At 42.7% G+C, this 21467-nt stretch overlaps 2 protein-coding genes across 5 annotated transcripts; both read left to right on the top strand.

Annotated features, from left to right (window-relative positions):
• The first annotated feature begins 84 nt into the window (after nucleotides 1-84).
• On the top strand, nucleotides 85-13686 carry fam219aa (family with sequence similarity 219 member Aa). 4 transcript variants are annotated; one of them, XM_053435864.1, is made up of 7 exons: nucleotides 85-301; nucleotides 5335-5431; nucleotides 6692-6785; nucleotides 7744-7824; nucleotides 9369-9423; nucleotides 9632-9746; nucleotides 9862-9998. In XM_053435864.1, exons 1-6 carry the CDS (start codon nucleotides 242-244, stop codon nucleotides 9740-9742), a joined length of 498 nt encoding a protein of 165 aa, XP_053291839.1. In that variant the 5' UTR covers nucleotides 85-241; the 3' UTR covers nucleotides 9743-9746; nucleotides 9862-9998. The 4 variants fall into 4 exon arrangements, with proteins under 4 accessions (XP_053291839.1, XP_053291825.1, XP_053291831.1 ...); XM_053435850.1 differs by lacking the exon at nucleotides 9632-9746 and having other exon boundaries at nucleotides 9369-9444; nucleotides 9862-13686; XM_053435856.1 differs by lacking the exon at nucleotides 9632-9746 and having other exon boundaries at nucleotides 9862-13686.
• Nucleotides 13687-14539: 853 nt separating this feature from the next.
• zgc:109965 (Nicalin-1-like) lies at nucleotides 14540-20431 on the top strand. The gene is made up of 15 exons (XM_053435885.1): nucleotides 14540-14687; nucleotides 15508-15698; nucleotides 15948-16092; nucleotides 16230-16327; nucleotides 16406-16483; nucleotides 16600-16703; nucleotides 17843-17931; nucleotides 18044-18183; nucleotides 18273-18451; nucleotides 18556-18643; nucleotides 18791-18829; nucleotides 19254-19426; nucleotides 19506-19559; nucleotides 19640-19718; nucleotides 19836-20431. The coding sequence occupies exons 1-15, from the start codon at nucleotides 14540-14542 to the stop codon at nucleotides 19890-19892; spliced, it is 1662 nt and encodes a 553-aa protein (XP_053291860.1). The 3' UTR covers nucleotides 19893-20431.
• Nucleotides 20432-21467: the final 1036 nt, after the last annotated feature.

Genomic DNA, 21467 nt, shown 5'->3' on the forward strand with positions numbered 1-21467 from the left:
GCCTGTGATTGGCCGAACCCGTCATGAATAATCCACAGACCCGGAAGTGGGGCGGCGCTGCTGTTTTTTTGCTGTCGAGTCACCTCTGTGTGGCCAGGATGGAGGAAAACGAGCCGCTACCATGCTGAGACACCACGGATAACCCGACGGCCGAGCATCACACCCCGGGACACCCGACAGGACACGAGGCGCCGTTTCGCTCCACGAACCCGCTGCGTCGCTCCACGTACACGTCGCCAAAATGATGGAGGAAATCGACAGGTTCCAAGTGCCTCCAGTGAACGGGGAGACACAGCCACTGGTAAGAGACGAGAGACGCGAGACATACACAATATGAGCTGACCGTTCTCTGTTGTTTGATGCCGACTGGGATTTGTGTTGTTTCTATGTGGCCTGTGTGTTGCATCGCGACAGCTGTGTGACATAATCTGCGTGTGAGAGCTGGCGGATCTGTGTAGGACAAGCTGGATCCTTGGGATGGGTGTACGTCGATTATGTACAGATGAGAGGATGGCGGCGGTTACACCCCTCCCTATAAAACCGACAAACACGAATAACCCCTCGTGATAACCAACGCATAGCATCGCCATTCATGTACTGCACTTGAATAAAACCGTGCTCTTTGAATATAGAATCTATCAAAAAACACGTCGGTATCTGCACCCGTCCACATCAATAAGTGACCGAGGCCAGTGTTTTCATTTCGTCATGTGGTGACGTGTGGGCTGGGACGTGTGAGTGCAGAGGATCGCGTGAATAGAAGCCCCACTGTGTCCTCACCGTACTGCAGAGTGCAGCCCTGAGGAGGAGGAGGAGGATGATGGTGATGCTGAGGCCCAGTCAGAGGAGAGTCTCATCCCTCTATCATTTATCACAAGGCGAGTGTCTGACCTGCTAGTGGAACGGGAATCCATGGATGTGTTTTCAACTACTGGGACTGTCTCTTGTATCTGATTGCCATTATGCGAATAAACCCAACCTTGCACGCCACTAGCAAAGCATTCTCAAGCAGATATCCTTCTTTTAATTGGGGGGTGGCAAAAGCACAATAACCCCTGAGGCTAAAACTCCTGCAGCAATCCCAGGACACAATTTGTCCCGCACAGAAAGTCCCCCTGTGTTTGGGAAAGGCATCAGCAATCGCTCTCTCTCTCTCCCTCACCACGAAGATTGGATCAGCTCACATTTCATTCAGCGAGATTCCGAGGAATTGAATCCACTAGCTGAACTAGTTGGATTACGTCTGACAACTATACAGTTTATTATTTCACCTCGTAACCATAATAGCCTGTGTGAGTCAAAACAGCACCGCAGGCCTCGTCAGTGTTTCCTCTTATCTCCTGCACGTCCAGCCCCTGAAACGGCCCCTCGCTTGTACCTCTGCACCATATCTGATTGTGTCGGCATCACAGTTGCCGGGGCTCACACGGCCGTGCGTTTTAATGCTAATAACTTCATTGTGATGCCTGACCCACAATTCAATGTGCACCTGCAGGCCCCTAGTTGAGAAGTATTTTTTCGCAGAATAAACGGCTTAGTAACTTTGTGATGTCAATGGTTGTCTATGACCAATGAAACATGTTTAAAGCTTACTAATGTTAAATAATAACAGAAATATTGTTGCATTTTACTTATATAGCACTTTTCAAGCTTAAGCTCTTAGTCCTTCTAAAAAAAAAGTGTAGAAGTTAGAAGAAACCCATGAAACCCTCCTTATGAAACTTGACAGCATATATATATATCAACATCATTATACATACAGTATAAATACAAAAATTGGTATACAAGTATAGAGTTTTAGCAATAAAATAAAATGAAATTAAGTGTGGTTATATATAAGAGTGTAAATTATTTTTAATTAGACCTTAACCGAAATATTATTTCAGAGAATGACTACTTTTGGCTCAGTATGGCAGTTTACCTTGAAACACATCAAGGTTCCAGTGCGGCCCAGTTTCCATTATCATTCATATGGATAACATGCTACAGTTTTAATGGTCACCTGATGTATCAGTCATCCCTGCTATTGGCCAGTGGTGTACTGTATAATCCCACCAGTGGCTCGGTGTCTGTGCCGAGTCAGCAACCTTGTGGCTCTTCATCATCAGAGGCAGTAAAGCAGTCGCTAACAAGAGGACAAGCTGATGGAAGTGATGCATGGATGGGTATATACATTGTATGTGTGTGTGTGTGTGTGTGAGGAGCGATGACCTCAGCTGAGTGCAGGTACATATTATTACAAACTGAAGGTCAGGGTGACAGGTCATGTTTTCCTTTTACGACATAAAAACATGTGTCGCCCCCATTGTCATAGTTCAAGCTGATCTGTAAGGGACCATCAGCACATGCTTTCTCAGGGATCTGTGTGCTCATAATGTAACGTATGTTTGAAGTGACCTTGTTGACTTGGTACAATGCTATTACCTATTAGATGTCCCAAAATGACGATGTAACATAGGCCAATAAGGATTTACTTCTCACTAATCCACCATCGGGAGCATTTATTAAGGCAACACTTCAGACTATATAGAGATGGTCCGACACCGCTTTTCCTTTTCTGATACCGATTCCAATAAAAAAAAAAAATTGTATGCTACTAACCCAGTATGGAGGTGATGATCGCCACCATTGTTGTATGGCTTGGCTCAGGTTAAACCCTTTAAAATGTCACTGGAAACGAAAAATAATAAATACGTCAAAGAATACACAATACTAATTGTGAAGCCGTCTTGCATGTGCTACACATCTATTTTTTTTGTGGGCGTTTCCAGCATGAAATATTGCCAAATTGGATTTTCCTCCTCGCCGATGGTCAACCCCGCCATTTTTTCAGTATTTGAGCCATTTCCAGTCGTGGTATCGGTATCGGAACATCTCTACTAATATAGTGTAAGCTTTTATACCTCAAGAGGAGTTTAGCCTACTTGCTACTTGTTGTCAGTGATGCTCAAGAAACCATCATGGAATTCTATCACCAAACAGCTTTAGTACGGAATCTCTTTCATTATTCACTTCAAGCTTTTCTGAAAAGAAATCAAAGGGATTTATCTGACAGACGATATTACCCTGTCTCATTACTGGATCTGTCTGTGGTAGAAAGGGTATGTCTTATGATGCGAGGGAAGGGCTTTCTCAGAACAGAAAGAGCTAACGTTTGTGCTTGTAACAGTGGGAATACTTGGTCTGCGTGCTGTGCTTTCAAAGCTACTGCTAGTACTGTCTCCACTGTTGCAGCTATCATTAATTATTCCGGCCAAGTGAAGAATGCTTCATCACCATGAGGCTGTTGTATGCATTGAAGGTATATTTGGCTGCAGTAGACTGCATTAATAATACAACCTTACAGTTTGCCCTTTATCACTAGTTACCTACACCAAGAAGTTTTCTTTGCTATGAGCAGGATTATGCTAAAACTACTGAACCGATTTTATTGACACTTCGTGGAAGGGTGGGACATGCACCATCGAAGAACTTATTAACGTTTGACAAAGATCAGGACTCGATACTTCTTTTAACATCATGAGACAGGTTGGTTTTGGACCTTTTTTTTTTAAAGATTTCTCAGAAATGAATCCATGGATCTTGACGGAACCGGGCAGGTTTAGAGGACTGATATTTCTGAGTGTTTGGAAATTGGTTTGAATCCAAATAAAAAGATCCAGGGGGATTGATGGTTTCATAAGGGGACTGTTGAGCAAATTGGCAGAGGTCTACTGAGAGACATTTTCTTTCAAGATAAGAGATGGATAACAATGATTGGCTGCTGAGAAACATTTATAAGATGTCTACTTTTTTGCGGGCGTTGCACATGAAGAGGCTTGGGACCTCCTGGAGCGGCTGCAGGCTCAGTTCTGACTCGGCCCTTTGCCGGGTGTCTTTCCTGCTCTCTCTCCACATTTCATACTGTCTTATCAATAAAGGTCAAACACCTCAAAACATCTAGAACAAGATATCAACCTTTTGCTATGATGACAATAATCCAACTCTGCCTTATGCATTAACTTAACTTTACATGAATGTAAATATGTAATGCTTTGCTGCAGTTTTACCAACTTTTGACGCTAACAGCTTGTTTTTAAACGCATTACATGAAAATCAGTATATGCTAAATAAGCTTCTCTCTGTCAGTATTGGATAAGCTCTATTGGTCATGTAAAATTGGCTTGCATTCCTGATGAATTTCACAATAATAATATGAAAAGGTTTTGATAAAATAGGTTGAGGCATATCTGTGCCTGGATAATAATCTATTTACATTATAATAGCCTCCCACAATCATTGAAGAAACTTGGGTTTTACATTTTTTTTTCAGGAACTACAAACTCACCTTGGCCTTTTAAGTCTAACGCTGCGATTATATTTTGTTCAAATGATTAAACGATACATTACATCTTAATATAAAACAGCTTTTTTATACTTTGACTGTACAAGGTGGGTTTGGCTCCAGTTATTTGATTTTCATATGGGTCCTTCCAAAATAGCAGCTATTCCTATTGAGTGACTACAGATTTGTTTAAAGGCCAAATGCCTGCTCGCCTTCGCCCATGTGGCTCGGGAGTCCCTGAGTGCAACAAGGGACGGCCTGTAGGACCAACATAATGTGGAGCTCTGTCAGCAGAACAGGCTCAGCAGCGTCCAGCTCTCCTCTCTCAATCTGGGGAAACCGTGGCTCCAACAGCAACCCCCTCTGTTCTCCCATGCCTCCTCCCTATGGCATCACCACTCGCACATAAAAGAGGCAGGACCAGCAACATAAGCAGAACACTCAGGCCTATTGATGCTGCAAAGTAGGCAGCTATAGTAGCCCGTAGTCTTAGGAAATCTCGCCAGGGTATAGGACCCAAGCAGGTTCTAAAAAAAACCACAGAGTTTCATGGGGATGTGGGCCTGTAGCCTTGTGATAAATTGAAGGGCTGCCTTCAGTATGGAGTTGATTGTGCCCTAAGGACTGCTTTCAATTTCACATGCCCAAAAGAAGAATGGCACAAGTTAATTGGAAGTGTGTTCCTAGAAAACAAGTTTAATCCCTGTCAGCTCCAGAATTAGCAAACTGTGCAGCACTGACACAGCGACGACTGACTGTCTGTGAACACTAAGGTCAATTCATATAAGATTTATTTATTATTAAGCATTAAAAACATCAGGAGTTGAACCAAAGTGCTTGACACCATGGCTACGGGTAGCATAGAAGATAAATTAAAGAGACAGACAAAGTTAAATGGCTTGACCATACTTTTAAAGTTCCGTATCAACTTATTGTCATTTGCTTGTTTTTGTTAAACCATGCCAACTCATAATGGTAACATGCTGGGGACTGTGTGTTTCTCCTCCTAGGACCCAGCAGCATCCTCCGCCTCTGAGACGATGCCTGACACCAAGGGAGAGACTGTGACCATGAACTACAAACCGTCACCACTGCAAGTCCAGATAGGTATCTCCACCAACACACACTGCAAAGCAATACATAAGATATATGTAAAGGTTTTACGATGAGCAGTTCAGTTCAAGAATCAACAACCTCTTGAGAAATGGAAAGCATTCAGCACACCAGGGAAATTGGCTAATGCAATATTGCTGTACTGCACCAACACATGGTCCAAATAAGCACAAAGCGGTTGTTTGAGTTCCGTATGATTTTCCACAAGGATTATTTATTTCTATTATTAGGTGTCAGAACATTTCTTATCTGCCTCTTTTATTGTGCTGCCACAACATTGTGAAATGATTCCTCGTCTCTATTTAGTCCCCGGGGTTCTGTGAACAATGTTCCTACCTCAAATGCACCAGTCAATATCTCAAAAGCTAAAACTAGAAGGGAACTCAGAGAGAACAGGCCCCCACCAAGGCTGATTGGCCATCATATATAAATGTTGAGATCATATACACGTACCTTGTACACAGAAATGTTCCTCACACTGCTTACATTTATCACAGACATAATATCCATCGTCTAATATAGCTTATAAGTAAGAAACCAAAAGATTAGAACATTATGGTGGTTTATTCACCTCAAAATGTCAAAAAATAAACGTAAAAAGGTTATGCCCATGCATGTGAAACAACTGCACTGCCCAGTATCCACAGGCGTAATACCATACTCGCCAGTTAGCACTTTCTGCTCCGCTTGCACAGCTACGATTCCGTGAGCACAGGGCTGAGAGCAGCATGAACTCGCCTTCCCTTCCCTGTGTGCTCGCAACCACTCAACACCGCCTGACATTTGCTAGCTCGTCACCTTCGATTGGTCACTTTGAACAGACCAGTCTCCTGCCTATCTCTGATCTTCTAACCCTCTTCTCGGCATCGGAATCATGAAAAAATGTAAATAGTGTATAAACAATATGTAACAAAGGCTTTATGTGTCGACAGCAGTGGTATAAATGATCCATTAAGTTTACAATGGCTACAGAAAAATTATCTCCAAAATTGTTTCAAGCTGTATTTGTACCTGTACAGTAACTGAATAAAGATCATCCTCTAAAAGTACCTAAAACATAGTATCTCAAAATGTTAAAAAAATAAAAATAAAATTTGGCATCAACCTCTTAAAACGAATCTGCATCTTAACGATTAATCAAATATTTGATCAAATTGTGTCACAAACTCATAGAAGTCTGTCATTCATGGTCACTAAGTTGAGGTTCACTGATTGATGTATTTCCTGATGACGTCCCATCCTGTGGTTACCCAGAGAAACAGAGGGACCTCGCCAGGAAGGGATCAGTGAAGAATGGCACCGTGGGAAGTCCTGTCAATCAACAACCCAAGAAGAATTCCAGGACAAGGTAACAGCTTCCACCGCCTGTTTGTTTCTCCTGTTCCACGTCAACCAACTCGACCACAGACATCAATCAGCACCTAAAGCATTATGTGTTTGTATCTGCTGCTCAGCATTCAGTGCAAAATACCACAACTGACTGAAATGCAAAAGACGTGGTCTGCACTGCTTGCCACTAAAGGCTTTATTTTCTGATAAACACCATCAGACTTCTGAATTTTACAACCAAACACAAACATTTTAATCTTTTTATAAAAGAGAAATTTAATGTTTCTCTTTTTTGGGGGGGGGGTATATAAACGCTGATAAAAGGGTCTAAGCTCTGAGCTTAAATTCACTGCGACCCACTGTATTGACAACTGACTCATCTGTCTAATCCCACTCCCCAGTGGATCAGGGGAAATACAAGAAAGGCTACCAACTGCTCTGAACCCTGAGTCTCTGAGGCAGGAAGATAATCTCGGAATGTCCACAGTCTGACAGCCACAGATTAGCCCCAATTTGTGGGGTCTTATGACTTTCAACAGAGAGCAGCATAAATCTTAAGACAAATATCCTGTGTTTGGTAAAACTACTGCTCTATTACACCTCTTTTACACCAAGATTAACCTCTATACGCAGGTTTTCAAAACAAAAACGCGGTTTATTTTGTATTGCCCGATAACTGAGGCGCTGTCTCCCCTCACTGTCAAGTCAAATTAGCTGCTGGGCGGCATGTGCCGATCGGAGCCGATTAAAACCTGTGTCTACTGCAGAGTTAATTGACCCAGGATTGAACGCTGATCGTATCCATTCCCATTGCAGACATAAGCCGGATGTTACTGGGTGTTATTGGGTTTTTGACTAGTGGATAGGGGTTTAACACTTCAGTTATTCGTCAGGGTGTTTCAGTAAGAGAGTGTTTGTCTCATTTGAGTGATGAATATTTTATCAAGGCTTCTCTTGTCTTCTGTGCTCTCTTTCAGGTTGGTGGTGCCCAACAAAGGTTACTCCTCTCTAGACCAGAGCCCGGATGAGAAGCCCCTGGTAGCACTGGACACTGACAGGTAAAAACATTTCTCACGTCACTTTTCTATCACAGTAAAGGCGCGCTCTTTTCCGTCCGACCCCAGAGAAGAGAAAAAAGGGTAGAAAGTGCTTATTGGACTGACTCTGTCATGATGGTACATTAATCCATAGAGCAATTTAAGAGACTTCATAGCAGAAGGGATTCAAAAAAAAAAAAAAAAAGGGGGTAAAGCCTCTCCCAGGGCTCAGGATTAGTGGATAGCGGGGTGAGTGTTGTGACAGGGGAAAGCGGCTCAGAGGGAGCGTACCAGCAGGTCTGCGTTTCACACAGATGAGTCCCACCCTTTGTGCCCTCCCAGCAGTGCGACATGGGGGAAACTGTCTCATGTGCAATGAGCGCTCTGGAAGTCGACCAAGCTTACATCATGTGTTGCATCACACGGTGTACACCCACTGACGAGCTCTGTGGCTCACGGCGAAAACAGGAAACCCATTTGTGTATTGTCCGCATTTGAGATTCACGAACACGCCCCTCGCAAAGTGTCTCTCTGTTCTGTTTGTTTACAGGAGATTTAATGGAAAAGCCTGTTAGCATTGTTAGCATGATGTTGCTGCTCCTCAGATTGGCGTCTGTGAGTGTCTGTGCTTCTGCTGCATGTCCGTTCATTTCGAGAGACAGACATTTTGATAGAAATCAAGACACTGCAGCAGATTGTCTCCATGGGTTATAATGAAATATCAAATAATACCTCGGAAATGTCAACTCTACATGTTTTATAATTGCCCCATGTGCAACACGAGCTGCAATTGTTAGCTAGTGTTTGTTCTTTAAAGGGGAACAGCTTTAACCCGTAAGTGTGTTTCTTTTTTCAGAATAGACTCCGTTTCTCCCAGAATCTTTTTAAAGTCCTGATACCTATGATAATGTGGGGCTGTATGAAGATTAATTAATGTTTTTATTTTGAAACCAATAATGAGGAATGACTTACCTGATATTCCAGACTCTTCATTTTCACGCAGGCAACAGTCTGATCCTCTGATATTCAAATTCTAAAACTACACTTGGATTTTGGAAAATTTCGACTTTATTCTTGTAATATTATGACATATGCTCAAAATGATAATAAAATTCTCAAAACTCTCCCTTTGGTTGTTTGAGTGTCCCCAATACTTTATTATAACCTGAAAAAATTGTGTTTTTTTTGATGAGCCCTTTATGTCTATCAGGAGCATGTCCTCTTCCACAGAGCCTCCTGTGTTGCTCTGCCATGTCTCTACAGTAGCCCACAATGGACAAACCAAACACTCTTGGAGAGACCACTGTTAGCTCTCCTACATGCTTAAAAGGGGAGGGTGACAGGAGGGGTCTTAAGTTGGTTGGTTGCAATCTGCAACCTCACAGCTAGATGTCACTAAATCTTACACATTGGTCCTTTAAAACTCATGCATAAGTTTGAATTTGTAGTACTGAATTGCTAAACTACCATTATAAAGATTCAGATCATCATTTCACTGTGTGTTAATGTTGCTCACACCCTTCGTCTCCTGTGTCTCACTCCCAACGCCTCGTCTTGTCTTTCAGTGATGATGACTTTGACATGTCCAGATACTCCTCATCAGGATACTCCTCAGCCGAGGTGAGATGTCTGAGGGACCAGGTATCTATACACACGTTATATTGATAGTCTATACAGCTTCACCCCACCAGTGTCACCACCCGATCACCCAGTCCCATGTTCACACCAGGTATATGTGCACCCATTGAAAAAAATAAATGTACAGGCTCTACCCAGCATTCACACAACAGTTGTCTGTAATGATATATCCCCATTTCTCATCACACAGGTTGATCCCCGTTCATGTCTTCCACTTGGAGTATCTTATGTTTGTTTTTTTTCCCACCATTACCACCTAAGACCTGTTTGTCTCCTATGTGGCTGCGTTCTGTTTCTGTAAAAATGTAATTCATTTGGATCACCCAAATAGAAAAATATAAATCAGCAACAAAAGGTCATTCCAAGCCTTAGAATTTGTCCAGAAGTTCTTCTGACATCTTTTCTTTATGGCTTCTGCAGCAGATCAACCAGGACCTGAACATCCAGCTCCTGAAGGACGGCTACCGGCTCGATGAGATCCCGGACGACGAGGACCTGGATCTGATCCCCCCTAAAGCAGTGAACTCCACCTGCATGTGCTGTCAGGCGGCTCCCTCCACAGCCTGTCAAATCCAGTAGCACCATTTCGCCCACCCCCCCCCCCTCCAAAAAAAAAGATCTCCTGCCTGCCACCTGCACCGAGGCCAGCCACTGAGCAGAGTGACAAACTATCAGCTTGCAATGGCACAAAGGGAAAAAAACGAGGGTTTATAAATGCTAAAATAAGAAAAGGATATACAGTAGGTGAAGTCTTGAGAAAAAAATGTACAGTATCTGTGCACCTTCCTCCTATGGTTGGATCTGTGCGTTTCACTTCTGCGTAGTTGCGGGGACTCGACTGATGGCAGAAACTTTACCTCCAGTGACGACGTTTCACTTTTGCTTCTCCTTTGTTCGACCTCCATGTCATGCTTGTGGATATTTTCTTTCATGAGGACGATGGACAAACAAAAAAAAGAATGGGATGACAGGATCTCTACCAAACGCATGTAATGGTGATGAGGTGTCGTCATTGGTAGTGCAGCCACCCACGGAAAGTAGTTTGTTTCTGCGTGTGCGACATTGATGGTGAGATTAATGGACGGGAAGAGAGCGGATGTTGTGGCCATTGTTTTGTTCTTTTCACATCATTTCTTTTTGCCAGTCTGATTTGTCTGCCTGTGCATATGTGTCAGACCTGAAATATTAAATATGTTTGTCTGGTTATGTCCAGGAAAGTTGTGCTAAACCTTTAAGTTACAAACACTTACAATCACAACATCCATCCATCCATCAACTATACTGCTTATCATTGAGAGTTAGGGCCTGGTCACACATTCACGATTGCAAAGTGAATAACGCGGTTCACAGTTCACCAAGGTTGAACTTCACAAGAGGCCACACTGCCATTTGCCTCGGAAGCAGAGGGTCGCCACTGAAACATTTGTGTATGTGTGACCGGGCTTTTAGGCTGAGGGTTCTATCACAGGCCAAACAAGCATTCGCTCACAGCTACGAGTTGCCAGTTACCTGCATGTCTTCGGACTGCGGGGAGAAGTCGGTGAATGCCAAGGCAGGAATGGGGAGAACGAGCCATCTCCACACGGCCAGGCCGTGGTCCACCTGGGGTTCAAACCCAGAGCCTTCCTCCGTGTGATCACCGTGCTGCCCCATTCACAACATTGAAATACTAATGCCAGATTTATTTTTTAAATATTTTGAATGTTTAACCAAGGTCGTACTGCTTAACTGTTCCCTATTCAGTTCAAAGAAGCTGAAAGCATATAGTTTTGCATGTTGCCTGTTAACACTATAGTCTAATAAGCAGCCTGTGCCGATAATTCCTCCGTTTTTATTGACCCCCACACACGTCCTTGTGCTGATGAGACTTTATGTGAGGTGCACTTGCTAATATTTAGGTTTACCTACTGTAGGATCAGTAGATGTAGTGATTTTAAAGTCCGTGGCAGGAACAGCTCATGAGTTTGTGTGTACTTGCTGTTGGTTGCCCCGACATGAGAGGATGTTTAGATGTTCGCAGAAGCAGTTGCCACACTAGCGAATACAAAATACGTAAGGGAATCCGTTAACGTATAAAGGACTTGAGATAATGTGCAGATACACTGAGAGTTGTTGAAATTTTGATCATACATGAGAATGTGTACAAAGGGATTTCATGTCGCCTGGATGGAAATGAAATGGGATTTTTTTTTTTGGACACACGAAAAGGGAATGCGAAAATCTTTCCTTTCTTTTAAGTTCTGTTTTAAGTGTATTTGTTTTGTATGTTTGTACATTCACGCGTACTCCTCCTCGAGGTCGAAAAAGACAATTTTTCCGACTCGGGGACAAGAAGTGTATATGTAGCACCTGACACAGCTGTGTATTGTCAATGCTTTATGCCAATGGGTGTTCTCCATTATGTTGAAAAGGAAGTAGTCCTTGCTGTATAGAAGTACTGAATGCGTACCGTTTTTTCCCATCATGTTTACATCATTCTGAAGACATATCTGGAGCTCTCAGATCAGTCGGCTGTTCTCGAGTACATTGCATGTGAGTCTGCACAGTGGAAGTGGGTTTCCCAAAATGTTTACATATTTTAGTTTTTCTGCTGCATAATTCAGCTATTAAGATTAAGATTAAGATACATTTATTTGTCCCAAACACGTGCACAGACATGCACAGGCACAGGTAGGGAAATTTAACCTCTGCTTTTGACCCATCTGGTGAAGGGCACACAGAGCAGTGAGCAGCCATGTACGGCGCCCGGGGAGCAGATGTTTGGGGAGTAAGGTGCCTTGCTCAGGGGCACCAGACAGGGTAGGGAGAATCCTCTTGGATTTTTTTGGACAGATCAATCCAGGTTCGTCTTTTTGTTGTTTCTCCGTGGAGTCGAACCAGAGACGAACCAGAGACCATTTCTGCCCATAGTCCAAGTTTCTGCCACTAGTCCACCGCCTCTATTATGACCCCTGAACAAAAAACATGAAATAATTTGAGCCCCAACATTTTATCTTTTTATCTTTTATCCAGCGTTAGTTGAGGCGGGTCACTAGTAGTTGAGCCACTTTGAAAGCTGATGGCAGCAGATCTTAATCGCAGCCCCCACATCAGCTGTTGGCTCCTTTTCATTCAATCGGCATTGCTCATGTTGCGCACTCTATTTAAGACACTTCACAACCTGCCTTTACCCCAGCACCTCCTTTTCATATTGAATCTAACAAAATCACGTGATGTGTGGTCATTGATGCCTGCTCTGTTGTGGGGGGGAAACCCCAAGCAGACTACATGCACGCAGTAAATGCTAACTTTACATCGGAACACAGAACACAGAACCTTTTTGCTCTGAGGTGCTAACCACCGCACCCCCCGCCATTTCAATTCAAAACAAATTAGTTTTGACAAACAGTGCCCCTGACCAAACTACAGTTGTAGGCAAGTGTGCACTTTACACTGGTCCAAGTTATTACCTCAATGGTCCTGTGCAGTGTTTTGTGTTTATACGTTTACATGGCATCTTACATTGTGTCCGCATCTACAGCGCAATCTCATTTCTAGTAACGTGTTTTGATATCTGATGGTGTTTTTGGGAAACCTCACATCTTCTCTAACTGATGCCCTTCTCCATGTGTTCAACTATTTTCACGATTCATTGAGTGAAGGTTCAGAGTGTGATGTATGAACTGACGGATGTGTGGAAAAGAGAGGAACCGCTGATAGTGATTTGATTTACAAAAGTACACAAACATCGATTTTTGTCGTCCTTTCATACAAGGTGCCATATGTGTAGATAATGTCATAAGAACGGTGCAGTAGATCAGGTGATGTGTCACCATCGCCTCCAGCTGAGGTGTGTGTGTTAGAGCAGTGGCTGTATTCACTACAGTACAATATTAACAATGATGAGGTACTGACTGTGATTGATTATGGTGCTTCATTAATTTTAATCATCAACGTCATTCACTCACACAGGTTGTGTGCACTATATTCCTGCCCGGTGTCGTGGCCCTTTTGGGCGCAGCTTCACTAATCTCCTGAGATTTGGACACTAAAGTAATGCATTGTAACAAGCTATTTATTTGCAGTTGCGTGTGTTTTAATTTATTTATCCATGTATGGGAAATAATCCATATACAAACAAATGCTTTTTATTTGCCACATGTTTTATTATGATGACTGTGTACTGGTTCCATTTAGGTTTTAACAGTGTTCAAAGTTCTGTGTATAGTGCAACAAATGACAAATAATAAATATTAGATATCTGAATTTTGATGTTTCCACATGCTTCTGTAAATTAACTGTACCTTTTTTTAGGCTTGAGACCATAAACACATACATTTTTTTCCACCAATAAAAAGACTGATGAGGAGGGGAAGCCTCTGCAGCCTCAGTCAGATTCAAGTGCACCAAAACCAAACCCGTCTTCATTCTGCTTCAGACTGTTGTCCCTGCAGGAGATGAAACAAATAGCTACTGTGCCAAACAGTTTGCCTGCCACCCACACAGACCTTCTCCTGGTTTATGTGTTACTACCCGCTGAAGTGAAGTGAATGAGTGTCAGGAGAGGAGAGGAGAGGAGGGATCCATATACTTAGACAATGTGATAGTGAGTGAGTGTGGGGGGTTGGGTCTTTGTGATTAGCTCTGAGTTGATCCCTCAGGAGCAGATGGTGCATGGTGGCTTACCTAGACGCCTTGAAAACCCCAGTAGCTGCAGGAGTGTGAGTTCACGCTGCGAGGACCTGCACTGAAGTTGAGGAACGTGTAGTAAGGAGGCTCATGAGACAGGACGGCAGGGAGACAGGTGAGGAACAATTCAATACCCAACAGGATGCTGCTTGGTGATAGATGAGTTCAGGGTCAAAGGTGGAGAGTATCAGCGGGGGAGTGACCCACTGGGAGTTCAAGTTGGCAGAGATAAGGTTCCTATCTAGAACGTGTCGGGATGAAATGCATCATGCCATGGTATCAGCTCTTTGACTGTATACCACAGTGATTTGGAGTAACCTGTTGTCATCTTGTCGTGCCAAACCCTGTTATATGTAATACGTGCTCTTCCGTGTGTGTGTGTGTGTGTGTGTGTAACGTCGACCTCCCTTCATAGTCTGAGACCGACATCATGTTGCTGAAAGAGCCGGGTTTAGCTGCTGTGGTGCTGCTGCTGCTCTGTGTCCAGGGTCTGCATGGCTCTGCCCTTCTTGCTGTGTCCTCCTATGAGTTCACTGCCTACAGGATGCAACAGTACAACTTGTCCCAACAGAAGCACGGTAGGTTCAGAGACTCAGCTCCAGTGGAAGGAGAAGTAACTACCTTCATTCAACTACTACTCATCATTTTGACATAGAAATAACTTCAGATGTCTTGGTGCTGCTGTTTTCATCAAAGTCACCGTGACCCTGTACTTCCCAAATGAGAAGATGAAAAATAAAAATACTAATGTGTAGCACAGACCCTTTCTTCTTCTTGTGTTTAGAGTTTAGTTTTGTTTTTGATATTCAACAGTAATATATATATTTACTTCTATTCTTTTACATATAAAGCCATTTGATATTTGTTATATCGTTGCACTGGTAGTCATTACTAAGTAGAAGATCTGAGTTCTTCCACTGGTTCTCAGCTCACAAATTATTCTGATGAGAGTAAATTGCATTGACTTTATTGGTCTTTACTGGTGAACATACAAAATGCATCCAAATTTAAATTGGACTCATTTAAAGGGAGGAGAGCAGACAAAATGGTAAAAGTACTCAGACCATTTACTTGAGTAAATTTAAAAATACCCTATTGTAAAATACCACAGTCAGAGAGTGTAAAATATGATATATATATATATTATATTGTCTGATTATTATTCCCTGATGCATTAGCATGTAAGGAACATTTTTAAACTCTTACTGACTGATCTGCAAAGTGACTAATAAATATAGCTGTACAACAGTAGGAATAAATAAGACCACAAAATTTCCCTCTGAAATATAACGGAGTAGAAATCTACAGTTTAAATAATCTAATAATACAATAGATGAATTAATGATAAAATAATTTGTATAATTGTAATTAAAATTGTTGGCCTTGTTATACACTGAGGTTGCCGAGGAGCCATTGTGGTAGCGGAGGCACGTGCAGCTGAAGAGCCGGTGCTGACCCGTCGCTGTGTCGTCATGAAGGTGTCGGACTTTACCACAGAAAGATACCTGGAGGCCCAGAGACAGAATGCTGCTGCCGTGCTGATCCTGCTGCCCAGAAACATGTCCAGTATCCCCCATGACATTGTTCAGGTATTCTTCAAAAAATGTTCTATAAGCGACAGAACAGCAAAAAAGCCTATTTTTTCCAGACAGTATTTAGCAAACTGGGTGACATATGTGTTCTCTAAGGTATTAGGTAACAGCCTGCTGAAGCAGTTTTTATGGAACATAAAAAACAATTGCTATGGAAATGAACGAACAGGATACACTGGAAGATGTCAGGCACTTCCTATTAAATCAGTTTTTCATGCCACTGCTTTGTCTCCTTTTTTCTGTCAGTCCTTCATGGTGAGTGAGAGTGAGACCTTGCTGACGGAGACACTCATGCCCGTGTATGTGGCGCTTGAGGATGAGCAGCTGCTGTACATGTATGAGGAGGTGAAGCAGGCCGCAGCCACCCGGACCTCATCTATAGTGATCCGAGGTAAGAGGAGAAAGAGGATGTGAAAGAAACAGTTAGATCTAAAAGCTTTAGAATGGATACAAAGAGCTGGAATAGCAGTAGAAAAAGCAGCAATCATGTCTATTCTATTTAGATCTGTATGTTTTCAATGTTTTCAGTCCTCCGGAGTATGATCACAGCTACAGCCTTTCAGATCCTAGTGAGCAACACCGCCCCCATCAAGCCCATAACTGACACGTCTATTTCCACACTGGAGGTTAGTGTGGGACCGGATGAATTCAGTTCTTGATTAATCCTCAGTTGGTCACTGTGTAACTGCTGATGTGTATTTCAGGGAGTGCTTCCTGGAGCCGGGGAAGATGTACCAACGATTGTGATCACTGCCCACTATGATTCATATGGACTGGCCCCGGTGAGTCAAATATAAAGTTTCCATAGTCCCACCGTGTTAAGTAATTTAAAATATGAGCACTAACACAATAATAAATTGCTCATGCATGTTAATGCTTGTGTCTGTGTGTACCACAGTGGTTGTCTCATGGAGCGGACTCTAATGGCAGTGGGGTCACCATCCTGCTGGAGCTGGCACGGCTCTTCCAGATACTTTATAGTAGCTCCAGCACCAGACCCCAGTGAGTTCTCATTTTAACAAACAAAACATTTAGTTTGGTCAACATATGAAGTGCTGTAATGTACAAATTCTCATGTCCTGCACAAATTCAATGTACTTGTAGTTTACATAAGTATTTAAATATCATGTGTTAAGCGTGTTCGTTTATCCTAAATATGAGAAGATGAGCCAAACTCGGTTTGTTCAATCAAGTATTTATTTAGAAAGCAATGAAAGGTAACAATCAGCAAAGCAATGGGCATCCAACAAGTCGCATCAGAACATGAGACCCATCAGAACGCATCAAACAGCCGGCGCATGTCTATTTTATAACAGTAGTTCTTGGTTCTTCCTCCTCGAAAGTGCGCAGGCGTAGCCCCTCCTTCTTGGCTTTGGAATAAGGAAGTTACAAGTCTCAAAATGTTCATCTCTTGACCAGCCTTGACACAGCTGATGGCATGTGGGCCAACGGTGTTGACAATTGGAGAAAAATTGACTGTGCTCTTGCTGTATCAAAACAATGTTCTGTTTGTAAAGACATTCAAAACAATTTAACCAAAACAACGAAACAGCATTGTGACGCAGACACATTCTAATTTTCAAGATTAAACAATTGGAAGGAAAGGGTTATTATTAATCATTTGCGTGAAGGCCTTATCTGGCTCAAACTACTTCTATCTTTATTCATTTAGAGTTGAGTTAGACACAGACTATAGCTAAAATATTGAAATCCTAACACATGCAACTTAAAAAAATGCTGACAGGGAGCATTTTTCAACATAATGAAAAGTTGAACTTTTAATTCTTTAAGTGAACTGTCTATTATTTTACTTTTACTTAGGTACGCAGGACTTTTACTTGTTATTGAGTTTTTCAGTGTGATATGACTACTACTACTTAAGTAAATGATATACTTATGACCTGCTAATGCCAACAATACAAGCATATAGTATTATTAGTATATTTTTTTGAGTGGCATGGTCAGAACAAAAGGCTCCAATCTGACTGAAAACCTGTTGTCAATGTACATTCTGCTGAATACTGATCTTAGCAATTGAACACATTTTCACCATGTTATTATTGAAGGTATTTTAACAATGTGTCAATAATGTATACAAATATTGATCGATGAACTCTTCTGATTGTTTTCTGGTGTTTCAGATATAATCTAATGTTCTCCCTGACTGGAGGTGGAAAATACAACTTTCTCGGCACAAAGAGGTGGATTGAAGAGAATCTGGACCACGCAGGTGAGTTTTTGACCTTGTGACCCCACTGACTGAGAGGCAGCTGTGTGTGACAATAGGAATTTAAACATGAACTGTCCACTTTATTTATTCTAACCAATCATGTCCCCCCCAGAGTCCAGCCTGCTCCATGACAACGTGGCGTTTGTCCTGTGTTTGGACACACTGGCCAACGCTGATGAGCTGCACATGCACGTGTCCCGGCCTCCTAAACCAGACACTCCCATGCACGCTTTCATGCAACTCCTGGAAGAGGTAACATATTTATACTGCAAAAGAATGCTCATTAAAGTCTCTTCAGTCCAAATGACCTGATGCTCTGAAGTTTCTGGTCTCTGCTGCAGGTAGTCTCCTCCAGATTCCCCTGGGTGAAGCTGGGCTTGGTCCATAAGAAGATCAACCTGGTGGAGTCCACAGTGGCCTGGGAGCACGAGCGCTACAGCCTGCGCCGGATCCCTGGATTCACTCTGTCTCATCTGGACGACTCCAAATCGGAGCAGCGGGGCTCAGTGCTGGACACAATGTAGGAGCTGAACTCTGGCTCTGATCTGTTTGAGTTACTCTGGTGATTTACAGCGACACATTGTAGATTGGCTGTCATATGAACATGTGACTCTCCTCTCACAGGTCACAGGTGGATTTCAGGAAAATGAAGCGCAATGGAATCATCATAGCAGAAGCACTGGCTCAGTATATGTACAATCTTTCTGACAAAGTAAGTCCATTCATGTGTGCATGTACAGAATCCGAATATAGACACAAAATGTTATTAATATGATAATACTTATTATTATAATTATACTATATTATAATTATATCTTTTGTGTAGCATGTGTGACCGTTGTGGGTTATCTTCCACCAGGGATCACCCAAGGATGTGCAGATTTTCAAAGGGCCACTGGTAAGAAACCTGGTTGTTCCAGTCATTCTGTGCAGGAAACTGTTGCCCTCTGCTGTTTGCTCTAAGACATTACACAGTGTTTGTGTCTTCAAAGGCCCAGACTCATGTAATAGCTTTAGCCTGTTAATTTGATTCAACTGAAGATTGGGAACTTCAAATAAAACAGCCACAATATGTCAAGAGGGTTTAAATTCTCCAAAGTGGAGATAGTTTGGTACTTTTGGCTCAGCACGACGTGAGAATAATTTCCACTCATAATCACAAATGTAATATAAATTCCAGATTGAGTCTTTTATAGTTGACTAGAATGGGGAACATAAGAGCACTTTGGCATATGGTCACTGTTGTTTTAATTTGATTGCACAGTAAATGTTCGATGTATTGCCCCCCCCTCTGTGTATCCATTACTAACTCCTGGACGCAGGACTTTCAGGACGCTCGTATGTCCAGTCTGATGTCCTTCCTGACCTCTGTCCCCCGGGCAACCCAGCTACTGGATAAGGAGCCCAGTCACGTCTCTCTGGTCAACTCACTGGAGCATGAGTTTAAACGCTACCTGCAGCAGGTCCACAGACACAACTTCCGACAGGACAGGAGGTGAACATACAGAACATAGTATCTTCCCAACACTCACTGCACCGTTCATGGTTAACTACATTTCCTCCTCCTCATACAGGGACCCTGACATCACCTTTTTTGATCAGATGGACCAACCAATAGTGATGTACAGGTGAATATCAGTGTTATAATCATTGTTGTGCATGTAGTTCTTTATCCGCGAGTTAGATAATGACACTGTTTTCCTCCCAGAGTAAAACCTGCAGCGTTTGACCTCTTCCTTGGTGGCTGCATCGCTGCTTATCTGGGGATTGTTTACTTTGCAATACAGGTTTGTCTGCGTTCTCCTTTCGTAACGCCTCCTCATATTATATTACAGGATTTACTTCTTTCTTAAAAAACCGGACATTACCTTTTGTTTTCTTACCGTGTGTTTGCTCTCTTTCAGAATTTTGAATATCTCTACATAAAACTGAAATCAACGATGAAATCAAAGGGCCAGTGAATCCTGTAGAAATGACAATGGCTATGAAATCCGAACTGCACATTTTGGAAACTCTGCTTTTCGGGGTGCGAAGACTCAGAGTGATCATGTGCACAACCATAAACATGGATGACATCACTGCCTCCCGAAGGTGAATCCAAAGCGTTTCCATCCCCACCTGGTGGCTGGCTGTGGTGTAGATCATAAATCCCACCTCCATGTTAGTGGGGCCGAACTAAAAAGAACACGTTAAATAAATGCTTCTCAAATATGGTGTCTGTCACTTTAGCTGGTTTTTATCACACTGATGTATAATCATATTTCCGGTAAGTTTGGTTAAAAACAAGGTGAAATGTCATGACTGGGGGAGGAAGTGGAGATTTGTGATCCATCTTCATTTACAGTCTGTGTAAATCCAGAAAAGTCTTTATTTTCTTTTAAATGTATGTTCTTTTAAAGAGGATTGATTCATAAACCCACTGTAATATGATCCATTTTGTAGGAATAGTAATAGAGTTTGTTGTCGGAAGGAGACTGAAACTAAATAAATAAAAGACAAAGTTCTTGCCTCAAAGTTTATTGTAGCACGGAACAAACCACGGCTTGGATGTGATTTGAGCACAAGGGCGTCGCTGCGATTACAAGGATTCCTCGTGTCCCCCGCTCTGCATCTGTTCACATGGATTTGATTGGGCTCAACACGGCTATCAAACAAGGCCCAGCTGCTGCAGCGAGACGGACAGCCAGTTCCTGTCACTGATAACTCAGTGAGAGCGCTGCGTGGAGGCACAAAGGCCCCCTTCAGCACTTTTTGAATTATTGATGATCATGTGACATGCTGAGAGTGAACAGAGATGACCCTGGATGGTGTCGGGAGATTCTGCGAAATCCCCCTCCCTCCCTCCCTCCCTCTCTCGCCCTGGTTTGTTCTTGATTTTGCAGATCTGATAATCTGTTTTAACTTTAAGGCAGTAAAACCGCCAGAAGTTGAGCCGTGTAGTGTTTGAGACAAGTGTTGACGAGTGGGGGACCCTGAGAGGGAAGTAGGTCATGGACACTGGCCCCAGGTATGTGTGTCTCTGCAGGGGGCCTGGGGCTTAGCAGGATTAGTGGCTCAGGTAGCACAAAGTGTTGCTCTGGTTCAGCAAGGATGCTCTCAACCTGCGTCTGTTTCCAACACAGTAGATTCATCAAAGTAGCCAAATAGTTTGGTAAAAAGCTATTTTATTACTTTTGATTTGGTGGGTGAGTTGGATCAATGCAGGATTTATAGCAACTGCTGCACTCACAAGAGAAACACTAGGATTTGGATGTGATGCATCAACTAGGGAAAACACAGATGGCAGAATAAATGGTTGGCAAAACAACAGGCCTACGACAATTTAGAGCAGAAAATAACCTAAACATGCAGAAATGTTGCAGAAAAAAAGTGGCAACTGTGGTCAAGTGTTTGAACGAGAGTTACATAGATAAGAGGGAGGAGCCACCAGGTGAGCAGGGGAGGAGGACGTTCATGACTTCCAGGCAGAGTAAGGGGACAAGCAGTGAACAGTGACAGTTAGGGAACATGGCTCCACAGCTCTACCTCACTGTGTA

The sequence above is a fragment of the Pleuronectes platessa genome, chromosome 2, assembly GCF_947347685.1.
Source record: "Pleuronectes platessa chromosome 2, fPlePla1.1, whole genome shotgun sequence".
Lineage (NCBI taxonomy): Eukaryota > Metazoa > Chordata > Actinopteri > Pleuronectiformes > Pleuronectidae > Pleuronectes > Pleuronectes platessa.